The sequence below is a fragment of the Ursus maritimus genome, unplaced genomic scaffold (assembly GCF_017311325.1).
Source record: "Ursus maritimus isolate PB19 unplaced genomic scaffold, ASM1731132v1 scaffold_21, whole genome shotgun sequence".
NCBI lineage: Eukaryota > Metazoa > Chordata > Mammalia > Carnivora > Ursidae > Ursus > Ursus maritimus.
Window position 1 is genome coordinate 36,123,256 of NW_024424564.1, and position 22,755 is coordinate 36,146,010.

General features: G+C 36.1%; 1 protein-coding gene across 1 annotated transcript in view; it reads right to left on the reverse strand.

The window, feature by feature from the left end:
• UHRF1BP1L (UHRF1 binding protein 1 like) overlaps window positions 1-22,755 on the reverse strand; it is a 105,563-nt gene that overhangs the window by 30,337 nt on the left and 52,471 nt on the right. The window contains exons 8-13 of the mRNA XM_040637368.1: window positions 21,086-21,266; window positions 18,998-19,081; window positions 12,510-12,692; window positions 11,865-11,983; window positions 4,470-4,611; window positions 288-481 (exon numbers count right to left, since the gene is read on the reverse strand). Of these exons, the coding sequence (XP_040493302.1) occupies window positions 288-481; window positions 4,470-4,611; window positions 11,865-11,983; window positions 12,510-12,692; window positions 18,998-19,081; window positions 21,086-21,266 (903 nt within the window). The remainder of the gene's footprint in view (window positions 1-287; window positions 482-4,469; window positions 4,612-11,864; window positions 11,984-12,509; window positions 12,693-18,997; window positions 19,082-21,085; window positions 21,267-22,755) is intronic.

Sequence of the window (22,755 nt, forward strand, 5' to 3'; positions counted from 1 at the left end):
ATCTTAAATCCTCGAAATTCTAATGCCGTTAGCTTCTCTAAAAACAGTTTTGGGGGGTGCCTGGGTGGCACAGTGAGTTAAGCATCCAACTCTTGTTTTCAGCTCAGATCCTGACCTCAGGGTCATGAGATCAAGCTCCACATTGGGCTCTGCACCCAGCACACAGATGGCTTGAGACTCTCCCTCTGCCCCTGCCCCCACCTCTATCTCAAGTAAATAAGTAAATATCTAAGAAAAAAAGAAAAGAAAAATGGTTTTGTTGTTACAGCCACTTGCTTATATGGTACCTTTAGCATTAAGCCATCAACTCGAATATCAACGTGCTCATCAGATTTTGAATTGTCATTCAACTTGTATACAGCCATAAATTGATTAAGACTCTGTTTTAAATCCAACAGAAATTGATTTAACCATAGAATACTTCTTTCATCCACAGTAAACTGTAGTGCATTCAGTTGGCTATAAAGGTTGGCAGATGGAACTGTAGAGAAAAAAATAATTTTTTTTTTAATTTTTAATGAACAGATAGTCTATAACTTCCCCAAGAGAAAACATTTTTAACAACTTTTATTCTTTTTAAGATAATAAGGTTTTGAAATTTTATTTACAAAATTAAAGTGACATGTGGATGACTGCAAACACTTTTAGATAGACAAAACAAGATTTTTCCATGCTTAACTAACTGAAAATATATTACTTAATCTAAAACTATCTGTATGAATAGGAAGTACTATTTAGATCTCTTTTCCTAATGTTATAGTCACCAAGAAGCAAACTTCAAAAAAACTTACCTTCTTGATGAAGTATCACATCAAAGCTGTGGCCCTTAATCAGATAGTTCTATAAGGACTTTTAATACATGCATGCAATCCGAATCCTCTAAGAGAACCAAGTCTAATGACTAATATCTTATGAAAGTAGTAAACAAGGCAGATCTCCTTGAGAGGCCATTCACTTTACTCTCCACTTAATCCTAACCCTAGAAATAGTGCTTGGTGCAAAATAAAAACTCAAGTAAATAATAAAAGGAACATACTCTTTTTTATAGCTCCTCCCAAATATTAGAATGCTTAGGGGCTGGATAAATCTCTTAATGCTAATTTATATTAAACAAATATTCACAATTATAGGATACATCACTTCCTGAAATCCTTTTGTTTATACCATGAAAGCCATTATTATTTTCAGGTCATTTTTTATTAATATTACAGAGCATTTTTTATTTATAAAAAATCTTTTATTCCAAACATTCAGACCTATTTACTTCTAGTAAAGCAAATAGCATGCACATCTAGAACTTTTTGATAATAGTAATTTAGGAAAATAAACCCAAGGTACAGGATATCAGTAAAGAGCATTATAATAATGTCCTGAATAGAACATTTTTGGCATTCATGGACTGCTTGTTCATTCATTCCATCATTCATTTTCTTTCAACAAAGATTCACTGAACACCAACTACATTTTGTGTATGGTATTAAGCACAAAGTAATAAAAAATGTGTAGGTTTTTATTCAAGACAGACACAGAGGTAGAAAAATTGTAATTCAAGTCGAACAGAGACAGCCAATTACTTGTATTTGAAAATAGAAAGGCAGCGGGATGCTGAGGAGATCACATCGCACTCTAGAAGGAAGGAAAGAAGGAAGAAGGCCTCTAAGTATACACTGAGTGATGATGACACCTACAGAGAGGACTAGAAAGCAAATGCAGTCCCCAAGGCTACAGTACAGAAGAAAAGAAGAACCTGGGCTCTGCAGATCTGGGACAGAGAAAGAGACCTGGTGTACTAAGCAGTAGAAAAATCTACACAGTATCTAAGAGGGGAAATAGATTATTATAGTTATTAAAGATGTTTAAAATAAACCTGTAGAAACCTGGAATATGCTCATATCATCAAGGGGAAACGACAGGATGTATATAAAATATATAATAGAAATATATTAAAAACAGGACAGGGAACACTATACTTATGGTTATGATCTGAACCATGTCCCCTCAAAATTGATATGCTAATAAAGTTCTAACTCAAGGCATCTCAGAATGTGACTGTATTTGGAGACAGAACTTTTAAAGAGGCAATCACAGTAAAAATGAGTTCATATGGGTGGGCCCTAGTCCAATATGATGGGATCATTAGGAAACACACACAGGGGAAAGACCATGCGAAAAGACAGAAATCTACAAGCCAAGGAGAGGTCTTTGAAGAAACGACCCTGCTGACAATTGATCTAGAACTTCTAGCCTCAAGAATTATGAGGAAATATGTTTCTTTTGTTTCAATCACCCAGCCTGTGGTACTTTGTTATGACAGCCCTAGCAAATTTATATACTTATGTTATAGCAGAAGTCATCTCTAAATTGTAGGCTTCTGAGCAATATTTTATTTTTGGCATTTAAAAAAAATAACATATATTACATTTACAATATTTAAAAAGTGATATATTTTAAAATTTGGATTGCTTAACAAAGAGATGAAATGTAAGGACTGAAAATGGATCTTTGTACGTGGGGATTCAATGTACTCTATTGTTCTGTATGTTTTTGATAATGAACAGTTAGACACAGTTAAACATAACCTAGCAATTCCACTCCTAAGTATCTATGGGGCTAGGGTTTAAATTGCTGAGAAGGAATTTTATATTTTTATCAGAAAAAATATATATATTATAAAATGAGATTATATTCCTTTGGCACATGTTAATAAAACTGATAGAAATAAATAAACCTAGATTAGAAATCAGAAATCCCGGAAACTAGTCTTAACTCTGAAGAATTACTAGTTCAGTAAAGCATTACTTAGAGAAAACAATTATTTGTGAGGGGTGAGGACGGCTGGAAACAATGGGGTTCTCCAATTATAAACAAATGGTGGTGAATATCCTAGGAAGGCAGTGTGATATAGCTGGGGACTGGATGGAAGACACACAATTAATTTTGATTTAGATGACCCATGCTTGAGTTTCCGCTGTGCCATCTTACTAAGGTGCTGAACAAATGTCTTAATTTCCTCATTGTTTTAGTCAGGAAGGTAGAAAAGAGAAACAAATGAGAAATACACAAAAGACTGCTGAAAAGCATGAAGATGGTGAGAATTAGATCCAAAAACTTTGGAACAAACTAGGATTAAATGGTTAAACAGTTAAACAAAAAGGTACCACATAAACAAAGGCGAATTTTACTTTGCAGAACTCCTGCATGAACTGAGACAATAGTATAGAAATATACCATTCAAAGAACACAAATGTATAATTATTTTAACTTTAGGACCCCAAAATAGCTTACAAATAAAAATTCATGTAACTCAATGTTTCTAACTAAAGACAAGGGCCAAAGGTTGTCCAAAGTATACATTTCTGCACAAAAAAAAAGCAAAAATTTCTCTATAGCTAAAAGAATAACTCCATTAATTTTTCAATGAAATATAGTTTTATATAACTGAAATATAAATAGGCTTTTAGGGGTGCCTGGGTGGCAGAGCGGTTAAGTGTCTGCCTTCGGCTCAGGGCGTGATCCCGGCCTTATGGGATCGAGCCCACATCAGGCTCCTCTGCTAAGAGCCTGCCTCTTCCTCTCCCACTCCCCCTGCTTGTGTTCCCTCTCTCGCTGGCTATCTCTATCTCTGTCAAATAAATAAATAAAATCTTTTAAAAATAAATAAATAAATAAATAAATAGGCTTTTACTAAAGGGAAAAAAATGACCTTATTCTACAAATAACCTAACTTTCATCAATTCTTTCATTTAACAAACAGCTACTAAGTAAAGAAATGAGTCAAACCTCAGGGATAAATTGAAGCATGACTACTACGTGATTCCCAACATTAAGGATGTTACAGCCTGGGGCACCTGGGTGGCTAAGTTGGTTAAGCATCTGCCTTCAGCTCAGGTCATGATCCTAGGGTCCTGGGATGGAGTCACACATCAGGCTCCCTGCTCAGTGGAGAGTCTGCTTCTCCTCTCCCTCTGCCCCTCCCCACTCTTCATGCGATCCCTCTCTCTGTCTCTCACTCTCTCAAATAAATATTTTTTAAAAAGATTTTTTTAAAAAAAGGATGCTACAAGCTAGTGAGAAAAAAATATGAATAATCAGAGTATGTAAAAAATGCTATACTATACAGGCGCCTGGGTGGCTCAGTCTGTTAAGCCTCTGCCTTCGGCTCAGGTCATGATCCGGGGGTCCTGGGATCAAGCCCTGTGTTGGGCTCCCTGCTCAGCAGGGAGTCTGCTTCTCCCTCTGCTGCTCCCCCTGCTTGTGTTCTCTTTCTTTCACTCTTTTGCTCGCTCTCTCTCTCAAACAAATAAAATCTTAAAAAAAGCTATACTATAGTTATATACTAAGTACAATGACAAGTAAAGAGCAATGGACTTTTCTTTTTTCACATTTATAAAGCTCAAAAACTTAGGAAGAAAAAAAAAACAACTTCCCAAGTAATGGACAAGTAATAAAAGAGCAGGAAACTCTCTTACTTGGAAAATCCTTTCCATCTGGATAGTAATATTCTGTGAATTCTATATAGACAGCTGACATTTCTTGTGGAAGATACAGGGATTTCTTATTGCAAGATATCATACTCTTGGGGGAAGAACGACATTGTTCTGCTGTAGAGACCTGAAAAAATAATTAAGCGTATTGAAGTAACACTGAATAAAGCCCTTTCCAAACAATTTATGCCACATAAAACTCCTAAAACTACTTCAAATAATTAATAGTTAATTTCCAATGCAAACTTTTATATTTAATTTCATATTAAGTTATTTTTAATAATACCAACTATTCAGAAAACTATTACCTCTTTAAAGGCTTATCATATCAACTCTTTACAATAGTCCTTGCAAACTTATTATTTTGAGCCGTAAAATACAAGAATATTTCTAAAACAGAAATAAGTAAACGACACAGTCCACAAGAACAGACTGCTTCCCTGGTGTGTATTTACATTAATACTTTATCACAACTTATTATTATGAAAAATAATATAGCTATATACAGAGTTTCAAGCTGGGATAATAAAATTATGGCGATGGATGATGTGATGATGTGATGATGGCTGTACAACTCTGTGAATAAATAATGCCAATGAATGCAACACTTAAAAATAGTGAAATGCTATCAAAACATTACGCTGTATACTTGAAACTAATATAATGTTACATGTCAATTATAGCTCATTTTTTTCATTTAAATTCAATTAGCCAACATATAGTACATCACTAGTTTCCTAGGTAGAGTTCAATAATTCATCAGTTGTGTATAACACTCAGTGCTCATCACATCATGTGCCCTCCTTGATGCCTATCACCTAATAACCATCCCCCACCCACCTCCCCTCCAGCAACCAACAGTTTGTTTACTAGAGTTAAGAGTCTCTCATGGTTTGTCTCCATCTCTGATGACTTGCCATTCAGTTTTCCCTCCTTTCCCCTATGAACCTCTGTTCTATTTTGTATATTCCACATGTGAGTGAAACCATATGATAATGGTCTTTTTCTGACTGACTTACTTCCCTCAGCATAATACCCTCCAGTTCCATCTACGTCGATATAAATGGTAAATATTCATCCTTTCTGAGGGCTGAGTAATATTCCACTGTATACATACACTACCTCTTCTTTATAAACTCATCTGTCGATGGACTTCTTAGCTCTTTTGACAGTTTGGCAATTGTGGACACTGCTATGAACACTGGGGTGCATTTGCTCCTTCAGATCACTACATTTGTATCTTTGGGGTAAATATCCAGTAGTGCAATTGCCGGGCTGTAGGGTAGCTCTTTTTTTAACTTCTTGAGGAACCTCTATACTGTTTTGCAGGGTGGCTACAGCAGCTTGCACTCGCACCAACGGTATTAAGAGGGTTCCCCTTTCTCCACATCCTCACCAACATCTGTCATTTCCTGACTTGTTAATTTTAGCCATTCTGACTGGTGTAAGGTGGTATCTCATCGTGGTTTTGATTTGTATTTCTCTGATGCCGAGTGATGTGGAGCATTTTTTCATGTGTCTGTTGACCATCTGATGTCTTCTTTGAAGCAATGTCTGTTTATGTCTTCTGCCCATTTCTTGACTGGATTATTTGTTCTTTGGGTGTTCAGTTTGATAAGTTCTTTATAGATCTTGGATCCTAGCCCTTTCTCTGATAGGTCATTTGCAAATATCTTCTCCCATTCTGTCAGTTTTGGTTTTGTCGACTTTCCTTTGCTGTGCAAAAGCTTTTTATCTTGATGAAGTCCCAATAGTTCATTTTTGCTTTTGTTTCCCTTGCCTTTGGAGACGTGTCTAGTAAGAAGTTGCTGCAGCTGAGGCCGAAGAGATTGATGCCTGTGGTTCTCTAGGGTTTTGATGGATTTCTGTCTCACACTGAGGTCTTTCATCCATTTTGGGTTTATCTTTGTGTATGGTGTAACAGAATGGTCCAATTTCATTCTTCCACATGTGGCTGTCCAATTTTCCAAGCACCATTTATTAAAGAGATTGTCCTTTTCTATTGGATCTTTTTTCCTGCTTTGTCGAAAATCAGTTGACCATAGAGTTGAGGGCCTATTTCTGGGTTCTCTATTATGTTCCATTAATCTATATGTCTGTTTTTGTGCCAGTACCATACTGTCTTGATGATTACAGTTTTGTAACACAGTTTGACATCCAGCATCATAATGCTGCCAGCTTTGGTTTACTTTTTCAACATTCCCCTGGTGATTTGGGATCTCTTCTCGTTCCATACAGATTTTAGAATTGTTTGTTCCAGCCCTGTGAAAAACGTCTATGGTAGTTTGGTAGGGATTACATTGAATGTGTAGATTGTGCTGGGTAAGCAGAGACATTTTAACAATACTTTTCTTCCAATCCATGAGCATGGAATGTTTTTCCATTTCTTTGTGTCCTCCTCATTTTCTTTCATAGGAGTTCTGTAGTTTTTAGATTATGGATCCTTTACCTCTTTGGTTAGGAATATTCCTAGGTATCGTGGTTTTGGGTGCAACTGTAAATGGGACTGACTCCTCAATTTCTCTTTTTTCTCATTGTTAGTGTATAGAAACACAACTGATTTCTGTGCATTGATTTTGTATCCTGCCATGTTGCTGAATTCCTGTATGAGTTCTAGCAATTTTGGAGTGGAGTCTTTTGGGTTTTCCACACAGAATACCATGTCATCTGTGACGACTGAGAGCTTGACTTCTTTGCCAATTTGAATGCCTTTTCTTTTTGTTGTCTGATTGCTGAGGCTAGGACTTCTGGTACTATGTTGAACAACAGTGGTGACAGTGGACATCCCTGCCATGTTCCTGACCTTAAGGGAAAAGCTCTGAGGTTTTCCCCATTGAGAATGGTATCTGCTATGGGCTTTTCGTAGATGGCTTTTACGATACTGAGGTACATTCCCTCTATCCCTACACTGTGCAGAGTTTTAATCAAGAAAGGATGCTGTATTTTGTCAAATGTTTTTTCTGCATCTAATGAGAGGATCATATCATTCTTGTCCTTTCTTTTATTAATGTGATGTATCATGCTGATTGATTTGCAAATGCTGAACCACCTGTTCAGCCCAGGAATAAATCCTACTTGGTCACGGTGAAGAATCCTTTTAATGTACTGTTGGATCCTATCGGCTAGTATCTTGGTGAGAATGTTGGCATCCATGTTCATCAGGGATATTGGTCTGTAACTGTCTTTTTTGATGGGGTCTTTGGCTGGTTTTGGCATCAAGGTGGTGCTGGTCTCATAGAAAGAGTTGGGAAGTTTTCCTTCTGTTTCTATTTTTTTGAAACAGCTTCAAAAAATAGGTATTACTTCTTCTTTAAAGTTTGGTATAATTCCCCTGAGAAGCCATCCAGCCCTGAGCTCTTGTTTGTTGGGAGATTTTTGCTTACTGCTTCAATTTCCTTGATGGTTATGGATCTGTTCAGGTGTTCTAGTTCTTCCTGTTTCAGGTTTGGTACTTTATACATCTCTAGGAATGCATCCATTTCTTCCAGATTGCCTAATTTACTGGCATACAGTTATTCATAATATTGGATTTTATCTCTGCATTAAGAGATTCTCTGGTGTCTTTTACGCTTTTTTCAAGCCCAGCTAGTAACTTTATAGTCATTATCCTGAATTCCACCTCTGACATTTTATTTATATCCATATCAATTAGATCTGTGGCAGAGAGTATTACCTCTCGTTCTTTCCTTTGTTGTGAATTCCTCCTCCTAGCCATTTTTTCCCAGACACGAATGGATGAATGTGATAACAAAACCAAAGATATCAATCATGGCCCAAGTGAAATACACGCTAGACAAATTCAAAGAGGTCAGAAACCAAAAACGAAAAGAGAAAGGAAATAAAAGGGGGAAAAGTGAGAATATAATCTCCCAGGTGGACAAAACAGGGCGATCCGCTTGGTCCTGGGTGTATTTTAGTCTGTTTGTTAGAAGACACTAAATTCCAAAATTGTATCTTTACATACATACACACACACACACACACACATATATATACAAGAATAAAATTGAATACAGTGAAAGGAAACCAAAATGAAGAATATATCTATAAAATGTAAATGTAAAAATGAAAGTTAAAAAAAGACTTAAAAACAGAATTGGTAAAATAAGAAACTAGTTGAAAAGGAAAATTTTAAACAGAAAGATAAAAGAATCAGGAGAAGAAACCTCAAATTGTATGTACTATTTTCCCCTAGTGCTGGAGTTTTGCAGTTCTGTGTGCTCTCGGAAACTTGGTATTCGCCTGATGTTCCAGCTGGTCTTCTGTGAGAGAAGACTGCTGAGCAGATTCTCAGGTGTCATTGTTGGGGAGGAGTTGCACCGCCTCACTTTTGTGTGCACCAACTCTGCAGACTCCTGTGGTGTGCACCTGCACTGATCCCCTAGAAAGGGAGGAGGGTTCTAACAGGCTTGTCGCTTGCAGGGCCTTGCATGGAGAGTGGTTGCCAGATCATGTGTGCACCAGTGCCACCCCTCCGGGGGGAAGCAGAGGGTTGCTGCGTTTCTGCCCTTTGCAGGGCCCTGGCATGGAAAGCACTGGACCTGTGGAGCCACTATTCAAGGTTTATGGCAAACCAAGCTGAGAGCCCACTCCCGGGTCTTTCTGTGACCCCAGGGATCCTGAGAATATACTGTCCAATCTAGGATTCTGCCCTGCTTCACCAACTGAGCACCTTTCAGGCAGGGACATCTCTCACTGGAGCAGACCTCTAAAAGTTCTGATTTTGTGCTCTGCTGCTACATCACTTTCCGGCAGCCCACTGATGGAACCTTCTTCCTCCCCTGCCCAACCCCTCCCCACCCCCCACCTCAGATTCACTTCTCTGCACCTCCTACCTTGCAAAAAGTGGTGGCTTTTCTATTTGCAGAATTCCAGCAATTCTTCTCTTACATCTCAGGTTGAATTCATAGGTGCTTAGAATGATTTGATAGTTATCTAGCTAAATTCAAGGCACCAGATGAAATGAGGTCCCCTACTCTTCCACCATCTTGCCTTCCTCCTCTCAATTATAATTCAACTTAAAAAATGGTTAAAATGGTAAATTTTATGTTATGCATATTTTACTACAATAAAAATTAACTTATAATACAACTCGAAATGCTTCTGTCAAATAGTTTCATCTCTTTTTTTTCTAAAAAGACTACAAGTTCTGGGGTGCCTGGGTGGCACAGCGGTTAAGCGTCTGCCTTTGGCTCAGGGCGTGAACCCCACGTTATGGGATCGAGCCCCACATCAGGCTCCTCCTCTATGAGCCTGCTTCTTCCTCTCCCACTCCCCCTGCTTGTGTTCCCTCTCTCGCTGGCTGGCTCTATCTCTGTCGAATAAATAAATAAAATCTTTAAAAAAATAAAAATAAAAAAATAAAAAATAAAAAGACTACAAGTTTTAAGGTTCTTATTGCACTTTTTCACTCTCTCCCACAAAACAGCAAATTTACATACAAAATGTACATACCAATTTCCCCAAAGTTCAACCAATAGTTTTATTAATTTCATTTATTTGTACTTATTTAGTATATACCCAGCGATGTAATTCAAGGTTAATTTTTTTCATTTATTCAACAAACATGTATATTCCTCATATGAAGTAGAATAGTTTTTCAACAGTTTATATTTCATGTTGGCTAAACTGCTTATAAACCTTTTGAATACTTATACAGTCTTTATAAATTTAAGTCAGTTCCTTGCATTATCTAATTAAGAAGCTCTTCTCTGCATATATGGAAACGAATCCTTTTCAACTCAAAGTACATCTTATTGTAATAGATAATAGCTTACTTCCTGTTTCCTTCAACAGATAAAAAGTTATTCAAATTGGGATAAACATTCTATTTTCTTCCAGTTATTTTTATTTATTTTGTTTTGGTGTATTTGTATGTGTGGGATTTCTTTACTGTATTTCATCCTCAACTACTTTGGATTATGGGTGATTCCCCTCTCCAATTTCATATGTATTTATTTATATCTTATAATTTAAAGTTAGCTTCAAATAAGATGCAGTATACATGGAATGTAAAACAAGAAGCAACTGTACAATAGGAAAAAAAAACTGTCTGAGTTTTCCCAAAATTGGCATTATTGACATTTTGGGCCAGATAATTCTTTGTTGTGGGCACTGCTAACAATGCCCAGTGCCTTGTTAATATGTTTAGCAGCATCACTGCTCTCTACCCACTATATGTCAGCAGCAACCCCCTCTGGTTATGACAACCAAAACTGTTTTCAGAAATGGCCAAAGGTCCCCAGGGGGTAAAATCAGCCCCAGATGAAAACCAGAGTAAAATAAAAATAAATTTATCAAAATGAACCACAACAATTCACAGATGAGAACACATTATCTGAAATTGTTTACTTAAGAATGTTATATATTCTATTGTTGGTATCAAGGATCGCAATATTAGACCATGTTTTATGATAACAGCCTGAAGAATATAAATGGGACAGAGGTCTTAGCCATGAAGTTATGTTCACAAAATAGCCAATACTTGGTAGTTCAGTAAGACAAAAAAAGTATTTTAGTTTCTTCCACTGAGAGCATTGTGTAATAAGGAACTTGGCCTTCTAAAGAGAGGTCTGGCCTTTATCCCTGCTGCTGGGAGGTAATTCTAAATTCAACTGATAGTTTATGCTTACAATGATGACTGTAAGTGGGGCTGGCCAGACTTGATAATCTTAGTAGTTTTTAGGGGGTGGGGGCTTTGGGTAACCTGGTATTAATCTACGTAGAGACTGAGTTCATCTACGAGGGTAATACTTAATGCATATTGTTACACATCCATGCCAGGAAGCTAACATGTCCTGAGGAGAACGAAGTTTCAATTTGGAACCTTCCCAGCCCTATTCAGGTTCTCTTTCTTGGTTAAATCTCATTTATATCCTTTCCCTGTAATAATAATTCTTAGTATAAATGTGCTTCTTTGTATAATTAATTTCAGTGAGTTCTGCGAGTTATTCTAATTCTTGAATCCACAGGTAGTTTAGAGGAGACTCCTGAACTCGCAATTGTTATAAGAAGGCTTGTGCAAATTTGGCAGTCTGCAGGACTACGCTCTTAACCTCACAGTTTGGTTAATTCTGAGCAACCATACAAACAAAAATTAATGAACTGAAATTTTCTGTATAGTTTAGCTATTTCATAAAACTGGTCAAGATGTGGGGTTTTTGTTTGTTTTTTAATTTTTAAGTAGGCTCCACACCCAGCATAGAGCCCAATGCAAGGCTTGAACTCATAACCCTGAGATCAAGAGAAGAACGCTTGACCAACTAACCCACCCAAGTTGCCCCCAGTCGAGATATTTTTAAATAAAATGGTGGCATGAATTTATAAGAGATGCCTGCAGAAGGTGTTTATCAGAAGATCTAATTAAAAAATAAAGCATACCTGGTATATATTGAAATCTGCAAGTCTAACCACAACAGAACTAGACATTAACTTAGCTTTGGATTGTTGAGATAATACTGAAGGTGTTCTGGAAGTCCCTTTCAGAGCTGAGTCTTTCTCTGTGGGAAATGAAAAAACCTTTCAATTTATTGCAAAATTATTTTTATAACAGTCACTTTTTTATTATTAAGACAGCTATTAGAAATATACATGAACTCATAATTTGTCAAATAAGATAATACCTGTGAAAATACTTTAGATATAAACTGATGTAGGAATGTAAGTTATTGCAATGATTCCTCTTTTTTGTGTGTGATTATTCCTTAAACATGAATCATACTTACATCACATTTAAGATATTCTTGTACAGTAATCTTTACCTGAAATTCTTGGTAAAAAAAGAGACCTATTAGCCATTTAACAGTCTCAGATATTCTATCTGGATAATATTCTTATTGGTCATATTAATTTAAAAAGTGCTTTGGTCCATAATCCTATGTTCCGAATAAAGTTCAGAACTTTCAGATATGAATTAAACATAATACTTATCTACAAAAAATATCATATTATGATCACACACACACAAACACACACACAGACACTTAATATCAGGGGAATGCCATAATGTTGTTATAGGTAAAATACCTGTTTGTGTGTGCTGGGGAGAGGCATGTGTTGGGGATTTAGGAGGTGAACCTACATTATGATCCTTTACAGCCTGCTTAAGCATTTCAACGTTGCACTCAAATTCATGTAACAACTCGTTGGCCCATCCATTTTTTGTTTTGGTTGCATCACTAAAATACATCCAATGATTACAACTATCTCCTGTAAAATGAATGACAGGTATTTCACTGGAAAATGCACACTTTTCATTTGTTTTATTATAGAACTGCTTCTAATGAGATTTATTCATTTTCCAAGGGAGTCTTTCTCAAGGGAGCACCTGTCACCTACAAGAGCTTTTAACCTACCCAGAAAATATGAGCAAAACATTTAGAATTCAGGGAAAGAATGTCAAAAGCAAATTATCTAAAAGGTTTCTATCAAGACCCACCATTGGTAGAACATCACTCAAAGTTTCAATTACAAACAGCACCACTGGTTAACCTTCACTGAATATTCAACCACCTGGTATACCTCCGTTACAAAGAACCCCAGAAAATACTATCACAGAAAAAAGTCCTTTCATCAAAGATTTATTACAAAGTGGCTAATAAACCCTATCCTTAAAATGGTAAGATGAATATTATTAAAACACTAAATAAATATCTCAAATAAAATATCTCAAGATAGACATTAGTCATAAAGATATAGATATATCTATACCTATATAGATTTTTTTGGAGGAAAAATAAAAAATCAGGATTATTAGGCTTCTCTGCAGCAAAAACTGAGAAAAGTAATATGTACGTAAAAGGGCTAAGAAAATAAAATCTTCATGACTAAGAGTTTTACCTTCCAATATATGAATTATTTCTGTAGTTAAAAAATACTTAATGTATATGTAAGTAACTCACAAATTAGGAGAACAGAATATACAACAAAGTCTTCCAACAAAAAACAAAACAAATAGTTAAAGCTTTAAATTCTGTCAGGTACAGATACAGAAATAACAAAGAGTAGGAGATGGAAATTCATGAACAGAAACTTTTATCACTTTCGTAAAGTCCTGAAAAATTCATTATACTTGTTCTTATTTTTGTGAATTAAAAAAAAAAAAGCCACATATCACCAAATGCAGATTGGCATATGGTCAAATTACTTAATTTGGCCATAAATATATATACGTTTTGATTTTATTATTTGGAAGAAAAAACCTACCAATATTCAACTATTCAAAAGTATATTACGTATTACTTCTCAGGCTTTTCACTAAAATCAAGTGTAAAAAATCTATTAATGAAACTTAGAAAATATAGTAAAGTTAAAAAAACGTTCCAGGAATCTTACAATGTAGCTAAAATCATTGTTATCCTTTTACTTTATATTCTTTCTTGATTTTTTAAATATACTAATAATAAACTAATTTTTAAAATTCAAAACATATTAATAACTTACTTTTGCCACAATGAACAGAATAAAATAGCACAAAAGATGTCTTCCATAGTCTGATTTTAAGTTTTTAATCAATTATTTAGAATACTGACAAATGCTAACAATTAACTTTCTAATAATCACATAAAACTCTATAAAATGCATAAATATTTTCTATGGCATTTATATCTTCTTGCTAAGATATTACTGGAGATAAAAAACAAATGTCTTGGTCTCTTTCCTTAAAAAATTAAATTAAAGAGAGAAATGGCAGTAGAGTAGAACTCTAGGCTCACCTCAACCCATGAATACAATTCGATTACTATCAAATCATCCTAAATACCCCAGAAATTGACCTCAAGACTGGCAGAATGCCACAGTAAAGGTAGAGAAGAGGCCACATTGAAGAAGGTACAAAGTGAGGTGACAGGGTTTGGGAGAGAAACAGATCGTGGCTGCTGTGTTAGGGAGGGAGCCACAGTCACAGAGACAGGTGAGATACAAACCACACAGGGGAGCACATGGGAAAAATGAATCCCCATAAGCAGCTGACTTGGAAAGCAAGAGGGGCCGAACTTCATGACTTCTAGCAACCAACAAGGCTTAAAGCCTGGAGTTCTGAAGGTCAGCATGCCTGGCTGTGGGAAAGCTCGGAGGACACTGAAGCAGCTCTTGTAAAGAAGGCAGGCAAAGAACCCACAAACATATAGCATGGAAACAGCAATCTGAAGAGCACCTGAAGCATACGTTAGAGAAGTTATTCACTCATCTTGGATTGCGTCCTGGAGAGAAAGCATTCATGGAGAGACCCCTCTGGGAACAAAGAACGGGCAAGCACCACTTCCCTCCCACACTGCTCAGCATAAGCACAGGGTAACCTGCAGGAATCAGCTTAGTGTGGACGTTCACTACCCAACTTGCTTACATCAAACCTTGCTCCACACACTCCAGTGGAACTGCCCCTCTCACTCATACTTGCCTCAGTCCCAGTGCAGTGGACCCCCTTCCCCAGAAGACCCGCCCAAACCCCTGCTCACACTGCATCTCCCTAAATGGGAGTTTTGAAGAGCCTCTGTTCTGGCAGTCATGGCAACAGGTCTTGTTTCACAAGCAGACCAGAGCATACCTAGCTAAAATGCTCCATATTCAGGCCAGGGACAAAACACTGCCAAAAACAGGAAAAGAGAGCCTCGGCAGACAACTGGCCTGATGGATAAAGCAACCAGGAAACAACAACAGAGCACTCCCAGAAGCACCAGGACCTGGCGAACAGGGAACACCAGAAAGCAGAGCACTCCAGGACCTCTTTTACATAAGACCATTACCCTCAAGAACAGGAGACATAGTTGACTTTCCTAACACAGAGAAACAGGCACAGGGACTTAGATAAAATGAGAAGATAGAGAAATTTATCTCAAGTAAAAGAACAGGACAAGGGCATGGCCTGACAGCTAAGCGAAACAAATATAAGTTACATGACTGACAGAGAATTTAAAGTAATGATTATAAGGGTATTCACTGGACTTGAGAAGAGAGTGGAAGACATGAGTGAGACCCTTCACACAGAGATAAGGAATGACATAGCAGAGATAAAAGGCTCAATGAATGAAATGAGAAACACACCTGGTAGAATGTGCAGCAGGATGGAAGAAGCAGAGGAACAAATTAGTGACCTAGAAGACAGATTAATGAAAAGTAATCAAACTGAACAAAAGAGAGAGAAAAAATTTATGCAAGATGAGAATAGACTTAGGGAACTCAGTGATTCCATCAAACATAGTAACATCAAACATAATATTATAGGAGTCACAGAAAAAGAAGAGATAGAAATGGAGGCAGGAAATTCATTTGAAGAAATAAAAGAGGGCAATGCTTTTGGGTCCCTCTTTCTTCGGGAGCTTTATATTCTATCATTCAATAAACTTTACTAGCACTCAATAAACTCTGATTTGCTGCCAAGAAAAGAAAAGAAAAGAAAAGAAAAGAAAAGAAAAGAAAAAAGAAAAGAAAAGAAAAGAAAAGAAAAGAAAGAAAGAAAGAAGAGAAAAGGAGGGAGGAGAAAAGAAGAGAGGAGAAGAGAAGGAAAGGGAGGAGAGGGGAGGGGAGGGAAGGGGAGGGGAGGAGAGGGAGAAATCACAAATGAGAGAGGAGAAATAACCACCAAGACCACAGAAATATAATTATAAGAGAATACTATGAAACACTATATGCCAACAAATCAGACAACCTAGAAGAAATGGATAGATTCCTAGAAACATATAAACTGCTAAAACTGAAACAGGAAAAGAAAATTTGAACAGACTGATAAGCAACAACAAAACTGAATCAGTAATCAAAAAACTCCCAACAAACAAAAGCCTAGGACTAGATGGTTTCACAGGCAAATTCTACCAAACATTTAAAGAAGAGTTAATACCTATTGTTCTCCAAACTATTCCAAAAAAATAGAAAAGGAAAGAAAACTTCCAAATTCATTCTATGAGGCCAGCATTACCTTGATACCAAAACCAGGTAAAGATACCACTGAAAAAGAGAACTACAAACCTATACCCCTGATGAACACAGATGCAAAAATCCTCAACAAAATACTAGCAAACTGAATTCAACAATACATTAGAAAAATCACTCACTGTGAACAAGTGGGGATTCATTCCTGGGTTGCAACGGTGGTTCAATATTTGCAAATCAATCAATGTGATATATCACATTAAAAAGAGAAAGGTTAAGACCCATATGATCATTTCAACAGGTGCAAAAAAAGCATCTGACAAAGTACAACATCCATTCATTATAAATGCCCTCATCAAAGTAGGTTTGGAGGGAACATACGTCAACATAATACAGGCCACACATGAAAAACCCACAGTGAACAACATCATCTTTAATGGGGAAAAACTGAGAGCTTTTCCCCTAACTAAGGTCAGGAACAAATCAAGGATATCCACTCTCGCCACTTTTATTCAACATAGTACTGCAATTCCTAGGCACAACAATCAGACAATAAAAAGAAATAAAGGGCATCCAAATTAGCAAGGAGGATGTGAAACTTCCACAATTTGCAGATGACATGATATTATATATAGAAAACCTGAAAGACTCCAGCAAAAAACTGCTACAACTGATAAACGAATTCAGTAGTCACAGGATAGAATATCAATGTATAGAAATCTGTTGCATTTCTATACACCAATAACAAAACAGCAGAAAGAGAAATAAAAGAATCAATCCCATTTACAATTGCCCCAAAAACCATAAGATACTTAGGAATAAACTTAACCAAAGAGGCAAAGGACCTATACTCTGAAAACTATAAAACGCTAATTAAAGAAACTGAAGAAGACACAAAGAAATGGAAAGACATTTCATGTTCATGGATTAGAAGAGTACTGTTAAAATGTCTATACTATCCAAAGCCTACACATTTAATGCAATCCCTGTCAAAATACCAAAGGTATTTTTCTCAGAACTAGAACAAACAATCCTAAAATTTATATGGAACCACAAAAGACCTCGAATAGGCAAAGCAATCTTGAAAAAGAAAAGCAAAGCTGGAGGCATCACAACTCTGAACTTCAAGTTATATAACAAAGCTGTAATCATCAAGACAGTATGGTATTTGCACAAAAACAGATACATAGATCGATAGAACAGAAAACCCCTAGAAATAAACCCATAACTATACAGTCAATTAATTTTTGACAAAAGAGGAATGACTATCCAATGGGAAAGAAACAGTCTCTTCAAACAAATGTTGTTGAGAAAACTGGACAGCAACGGGCAAAGGAAACAAACTGGACCACTTTCTTAAACCAAACACAAAAATAATTCAAAATGGATTAAAGACCTAAATGTGAGACCTGAAACCATAAAAATTCTAGAAAAGAACAGGCAGTAACCACTTTGACAACAGCCATAGCTACTTTTTTCTAGATATGTCTCCCGAAGAAAGGAAACAGGCAAAAATAAACTACTGCGACTACATCAAAATAAAAAATTTTGCACAGCAAACAATCAACAAAACTAAAAGCAATTCCTATGGAATGGGAGAAGATATCTGCAAATGACCTATCCAATAAAGGGTTAGTATCCAAAATATATAAAGAACTGATAGAACTCAACACCCAAAAACCAAGTAATCCAATTAAAAAATGGGCAGAAGACACGAACAGACATTTTTCCAAAGAAGCCATCAGATGGCCAACAGACACATGAAAGATGCTCAACATCACTCATCATCTGGGAAATGTAAATCAAAACTACAATGAGATAGCACTTCATTCCTGTCAGAATGGTTAAAATCAATAACACAAGAAACAACATGTAATTGGCAAGGATGTGGAGAAAGGGGAACCCTTTGCACTATTGGTGGGAATGCAAACTGGTGAAGCCACTCTGGAAAATAGTATGGAGGTTCCTCAAAAAGTTAAAAATAGAACTACCCTATGCTCCAGCAATTGCACTACTGAGTATTTACCCAAAGAATACAAAAACACTAATTCAAAGGGATATATGCACCCTAAGTTTATTACGGCATTATTTACAATAGCCACGATGTGGGAGCAGCCCAAGACTATTATCAGCCATAAAAAAGAATGAAATCTTGTCATTTGCAAGGACATGGATGGAGCTGGAGAGTATAATGCTAAGCAAAATAAGTCAGGGAAAGACAAATACCATATGATTTTACTTGTGGTATTGAAGAAACAAAACAAAAGAGCAAAGGGGAAAAAAAGGGACAAATTAGGAAACGGACTCTTAATTATAGAGAACAAACTGATGGGAGGGGGGTGGATGGTGGTTAGGTGAAATAGGTGATGGGGATTGAAGAGTGCAGTTGTTGTGATAAGTACTGAGTGATGTATGCAATTGCTGAATCACTATACTGTACACCTGAAACTAATATAATACGGTATCTTACCTAACTGGAATTAAAATAATAAAAAATAAAAATATACATTAAATTAAAACGAAATAACAAAATACAAAATGAAATTAATTACATTAAGACAAATAATAAATACAAAAGGAAATGAGAGAAACTGTCTATATAACTTGTAAGCAAGATTTACGTCTGTTAAAGAAATTGTTATACATACCTGCTTTGTGATAAGGGTAATAATCTATAGTTAGCTGTGTAAAAGACAGTTGCATAGCCCCTCCAGTAATACGTCTATTTGACTCTGGAAAAAGAAAAAAAAATGGAATTGAGAGAAAGAAACATTAAGCAAGTATCAGAAACACTTCATTTATCATATTCACAGTCTAAGCAGTGGTTAACTGTCTCTCCGTTATCATAGATAATACATTAAGGATTTCAGGAAATGCAATTCAATCAAATCAGTGTTTATTAAGCCCCTATTATTTGCAAGGTACCAAGCCAAAAGGTGAGGATACAAAAAGAGCAGAACTTCTATATTTACAGCCCTAACCATATGCCAAGCATTGTTTTAAATACTTTAAGCATACTTGCTCATTTACTCTTCCTTACAACCCTGAGATAGATACTATTATTATTATCATTGTCATCCCCATTTTCTAGATAAGTAAATTGAGACACAAAGAGGGTAATTAAATAGACCAAGGTCATACTAACCAAGAAATATAGAGCTGGTTTGGAACCCAGGAAATATTAACCACTATACCATATCATCCTATCTCTCACTGAGGGGGAATTTAGCCCATTGGGTTAGGTAAACTGTCCAAATTAACACAGCTATATGATGATTAGAAGAGGATCACAACTCAGTGTGACTCCAACATAAAAATCAAGTTTTAAAACAGCATGAATAAGTCAACTGGAAGTAAGGAAAATACAAATTAATATACAACTAAGTACAAATGAATATAATTCATTTCAGAACATTCTGGATTTTAGAACAGAGCTGTATGACAAGGGAAATATTTTGGTGGAGTTTTCCCCTTGGGAAACATAACATAATTCAGCTTATTCTATGAAGGACTATAAAGAGTGAGAAATGTAAAAAAAAGCTTAGAAGACACTTTATTCTTTTGCTTATTACTTAACCTTGAACCCTCATTTTATTATTTTGGATTATTTTAATTTTTCCATTTTCCTTTCACCTAACTAAAGCAGAAGATGACAACTTTAAGCCAAATGACACAAAGGTACACAAAAGAAAAGAGAACAAATCCTTCTCTAAACTCCAAACCTTCCTCACCTATTTGTTCCACTCTTTCATCTAGTCACTGATATCTGGCTGCCTTATCTGATGAAGGCAGGGTAACTTCTGCTAAATATCCAGATCAGTCTCAATATTTACTCTTTCAACTTTAAAAATATAGAGCAACAATTTTCACAGATACAGACTGAGAATCAGGTCTGAGGTAGACTAGTCAGATATAAATATCCTGGTTTTAAAGAGATCCTCAGCTTGATCCTCAAGCTCACCAAAGTCTGAGAACTACTGTCCTAGGAGAAGGCCCATTTGATGAGTCCTCCCAACACTATGGAGCAGGAACACTCTCCAATGGAGAAACAGAAATGCCTAGTGCCTATATTACGGAAGCACAGATTTTCAAAGCGACCAACAGCAGCTTCCCATTTACTCCATTACCTGTGTCTACTAAATAAGGAAGAATAAGAAAAACAAAAGCTAAAAGTAAAGAAAAAAAACTTACTAACTGGAATTTAGCTTCCTAGGCAAATTGTGGGAGGATTACTTGGCGAAGAGACACAAGAAATGGTAAACAGCCACACAGCTGTGTTTACATGTACATGGGGTCAGAAAAATGCAGACAGACCACCATGGGAAAACATGTGTACAAATAATTATGAATTGAGTATGGACTCAAATTTAATTTATAGACAATTTCAAAATTATGAAAAAGTTAATTCAAAGGCAAGTCTAATATTTCATCATCCTCCAAGGATGTCATCTATTTAGTCCTTGATTTTTTTTTAAACCTAATTTTACTGGTAGTATCTGGTGAAATACTAGTTAACAATTAATTGTGCTGACATGCTAAGTACTACAGCAAAATAAAATTTCATACCAATACATATTGCTTAAAATTACAACTTTCTTCTATGTGTCTCATATAAATGATAAAATTATGACCAGGTATCATACCAGACATACTATATATTACACATGATAAACAATCCAGTGTTGTAGGAAATCCGAGAAAAACCAAAGTAGTTTGCAATAAGCAGCTTTTATTACCTTTTTCTTTAGCATGAATATCATCACATATGTGTAGATCTAGATGAGAAATCACCAAGTGATGAGAGGTTTCTCTAACGTCAAAGTCACTGAATAGTTTCACAATTGCATCATTTAGATCAGGAGCGTTTGAGGCCTGTGGTGTCTTCACTTGTTGGGCAGATGGGGCTACCGTAGAGCTCTAAAAGATTTGAACTGCCTTATCACTTCAAGTTAAATATTTGAAATTCCACAAGCAAGAAAACTTAAACATCTGTAGTAATGAAGTCGTGAAAAATAAGCTAATATATTTTCTATCAATAACTTAATTCCTCCAAATATTTTCTGAATTATATGAGAATAAAGTTAAATCTAAAAACTGGAGAACTATACAATTCGAATATGAAACCAATGTATTTTAATAAATACCTGAATAGTTATATTGATAGCCCTTATTCTAGAAAATATATTTATTAACTATTAAAGGCAGCTTATTCAAATAATATCAGTTCTACATAATAGAAGAGAAACAGGGGCGCCTGGGTAGCTCAGTCAGTGGAGGAGTTTTCCCCTTAAATAACATAATTCAGCTTATTCTATGAGGGAGTATAAAGAGTAAGAAATGTAAAAAAGCTTAGAAGACACTTTTCTCTATTCTTTTGCTTATTACTTAACCTGGATCCCTCATTTTGTTATTTTGGTTTAACATTTCCATTTCTTGGTTTCAGCTCAGGTCATGATCTCACCTGTCCTGACATGGAACCTGGCATCAGGTGTGGAGTCAGCAGACAGTCCCCTTGAAGATTCCCTCCCTCTACCCCTCCCACACCATGTACAGCGCCCCCCAACCCCCTACTGTCAAATAAATAAATAAATAAATCTTTAAAAAAAAGAAAGAAAAGAGAAACAAACGTGAGCCCTGTATACATCAGCTGTACAAACTGTTATATATCCTGCAAAAATAAATTACTTCTTTTAAAGTGCTTGTGATACTGTTTGGTACTGTAAGCGCTCATAAGAGATGCAGCATGTCCTTTGAATGTGGATATATGAAGCAGCCAGAAAGCAGAAGAGATTTATAATAGACTCTGAAGTCAAATTCTTTTCTCCCCGAAGTGAAGAAGCATCGGGGCGCCTGGGTGGCTCAGTTGTTAGGCATCTGCCTTCGGCTCGGGGCGTGATCCCAGGGTCCTGAGACTGAGCCCTGCGTTAGGCTCCCAGCTGCTCTGCTGGGAGCCTGCTTCTTCCTCTCCCACCCCCCCTGCTTGTGTTCCCTCTCTCGCTGGCTGTCTCTCTGTCTGTCAAATAAGTAAATAAAATCTTAACAACAAAAAAAATGAAGAAGCATAGATACTGCTGAACTATAAAGACTGATGTGAACCTAACAGCCTAAAATGATTCTATATATGTAAGCATACTGTAAGATCATCTGTTATATAAGCTATAGAACTGTACATGAAACTTTGGTAATAATTAACAAAATAGAGACCAAATTTTTCATCAAAAAATATTAAAAAGTTTCTAATTAAGAACAATTCATTAATAAATGCACAGTTAGTGATGTATGGAAAATTAAAGTATATATATTTTGTATGTACACATATATACACATTATCTATTAAGAACTACCTGTAAACGAATTTCAAAGTATACTCAGTAAATGAGAATTTCTCAAAGAAAATGATCAAGAC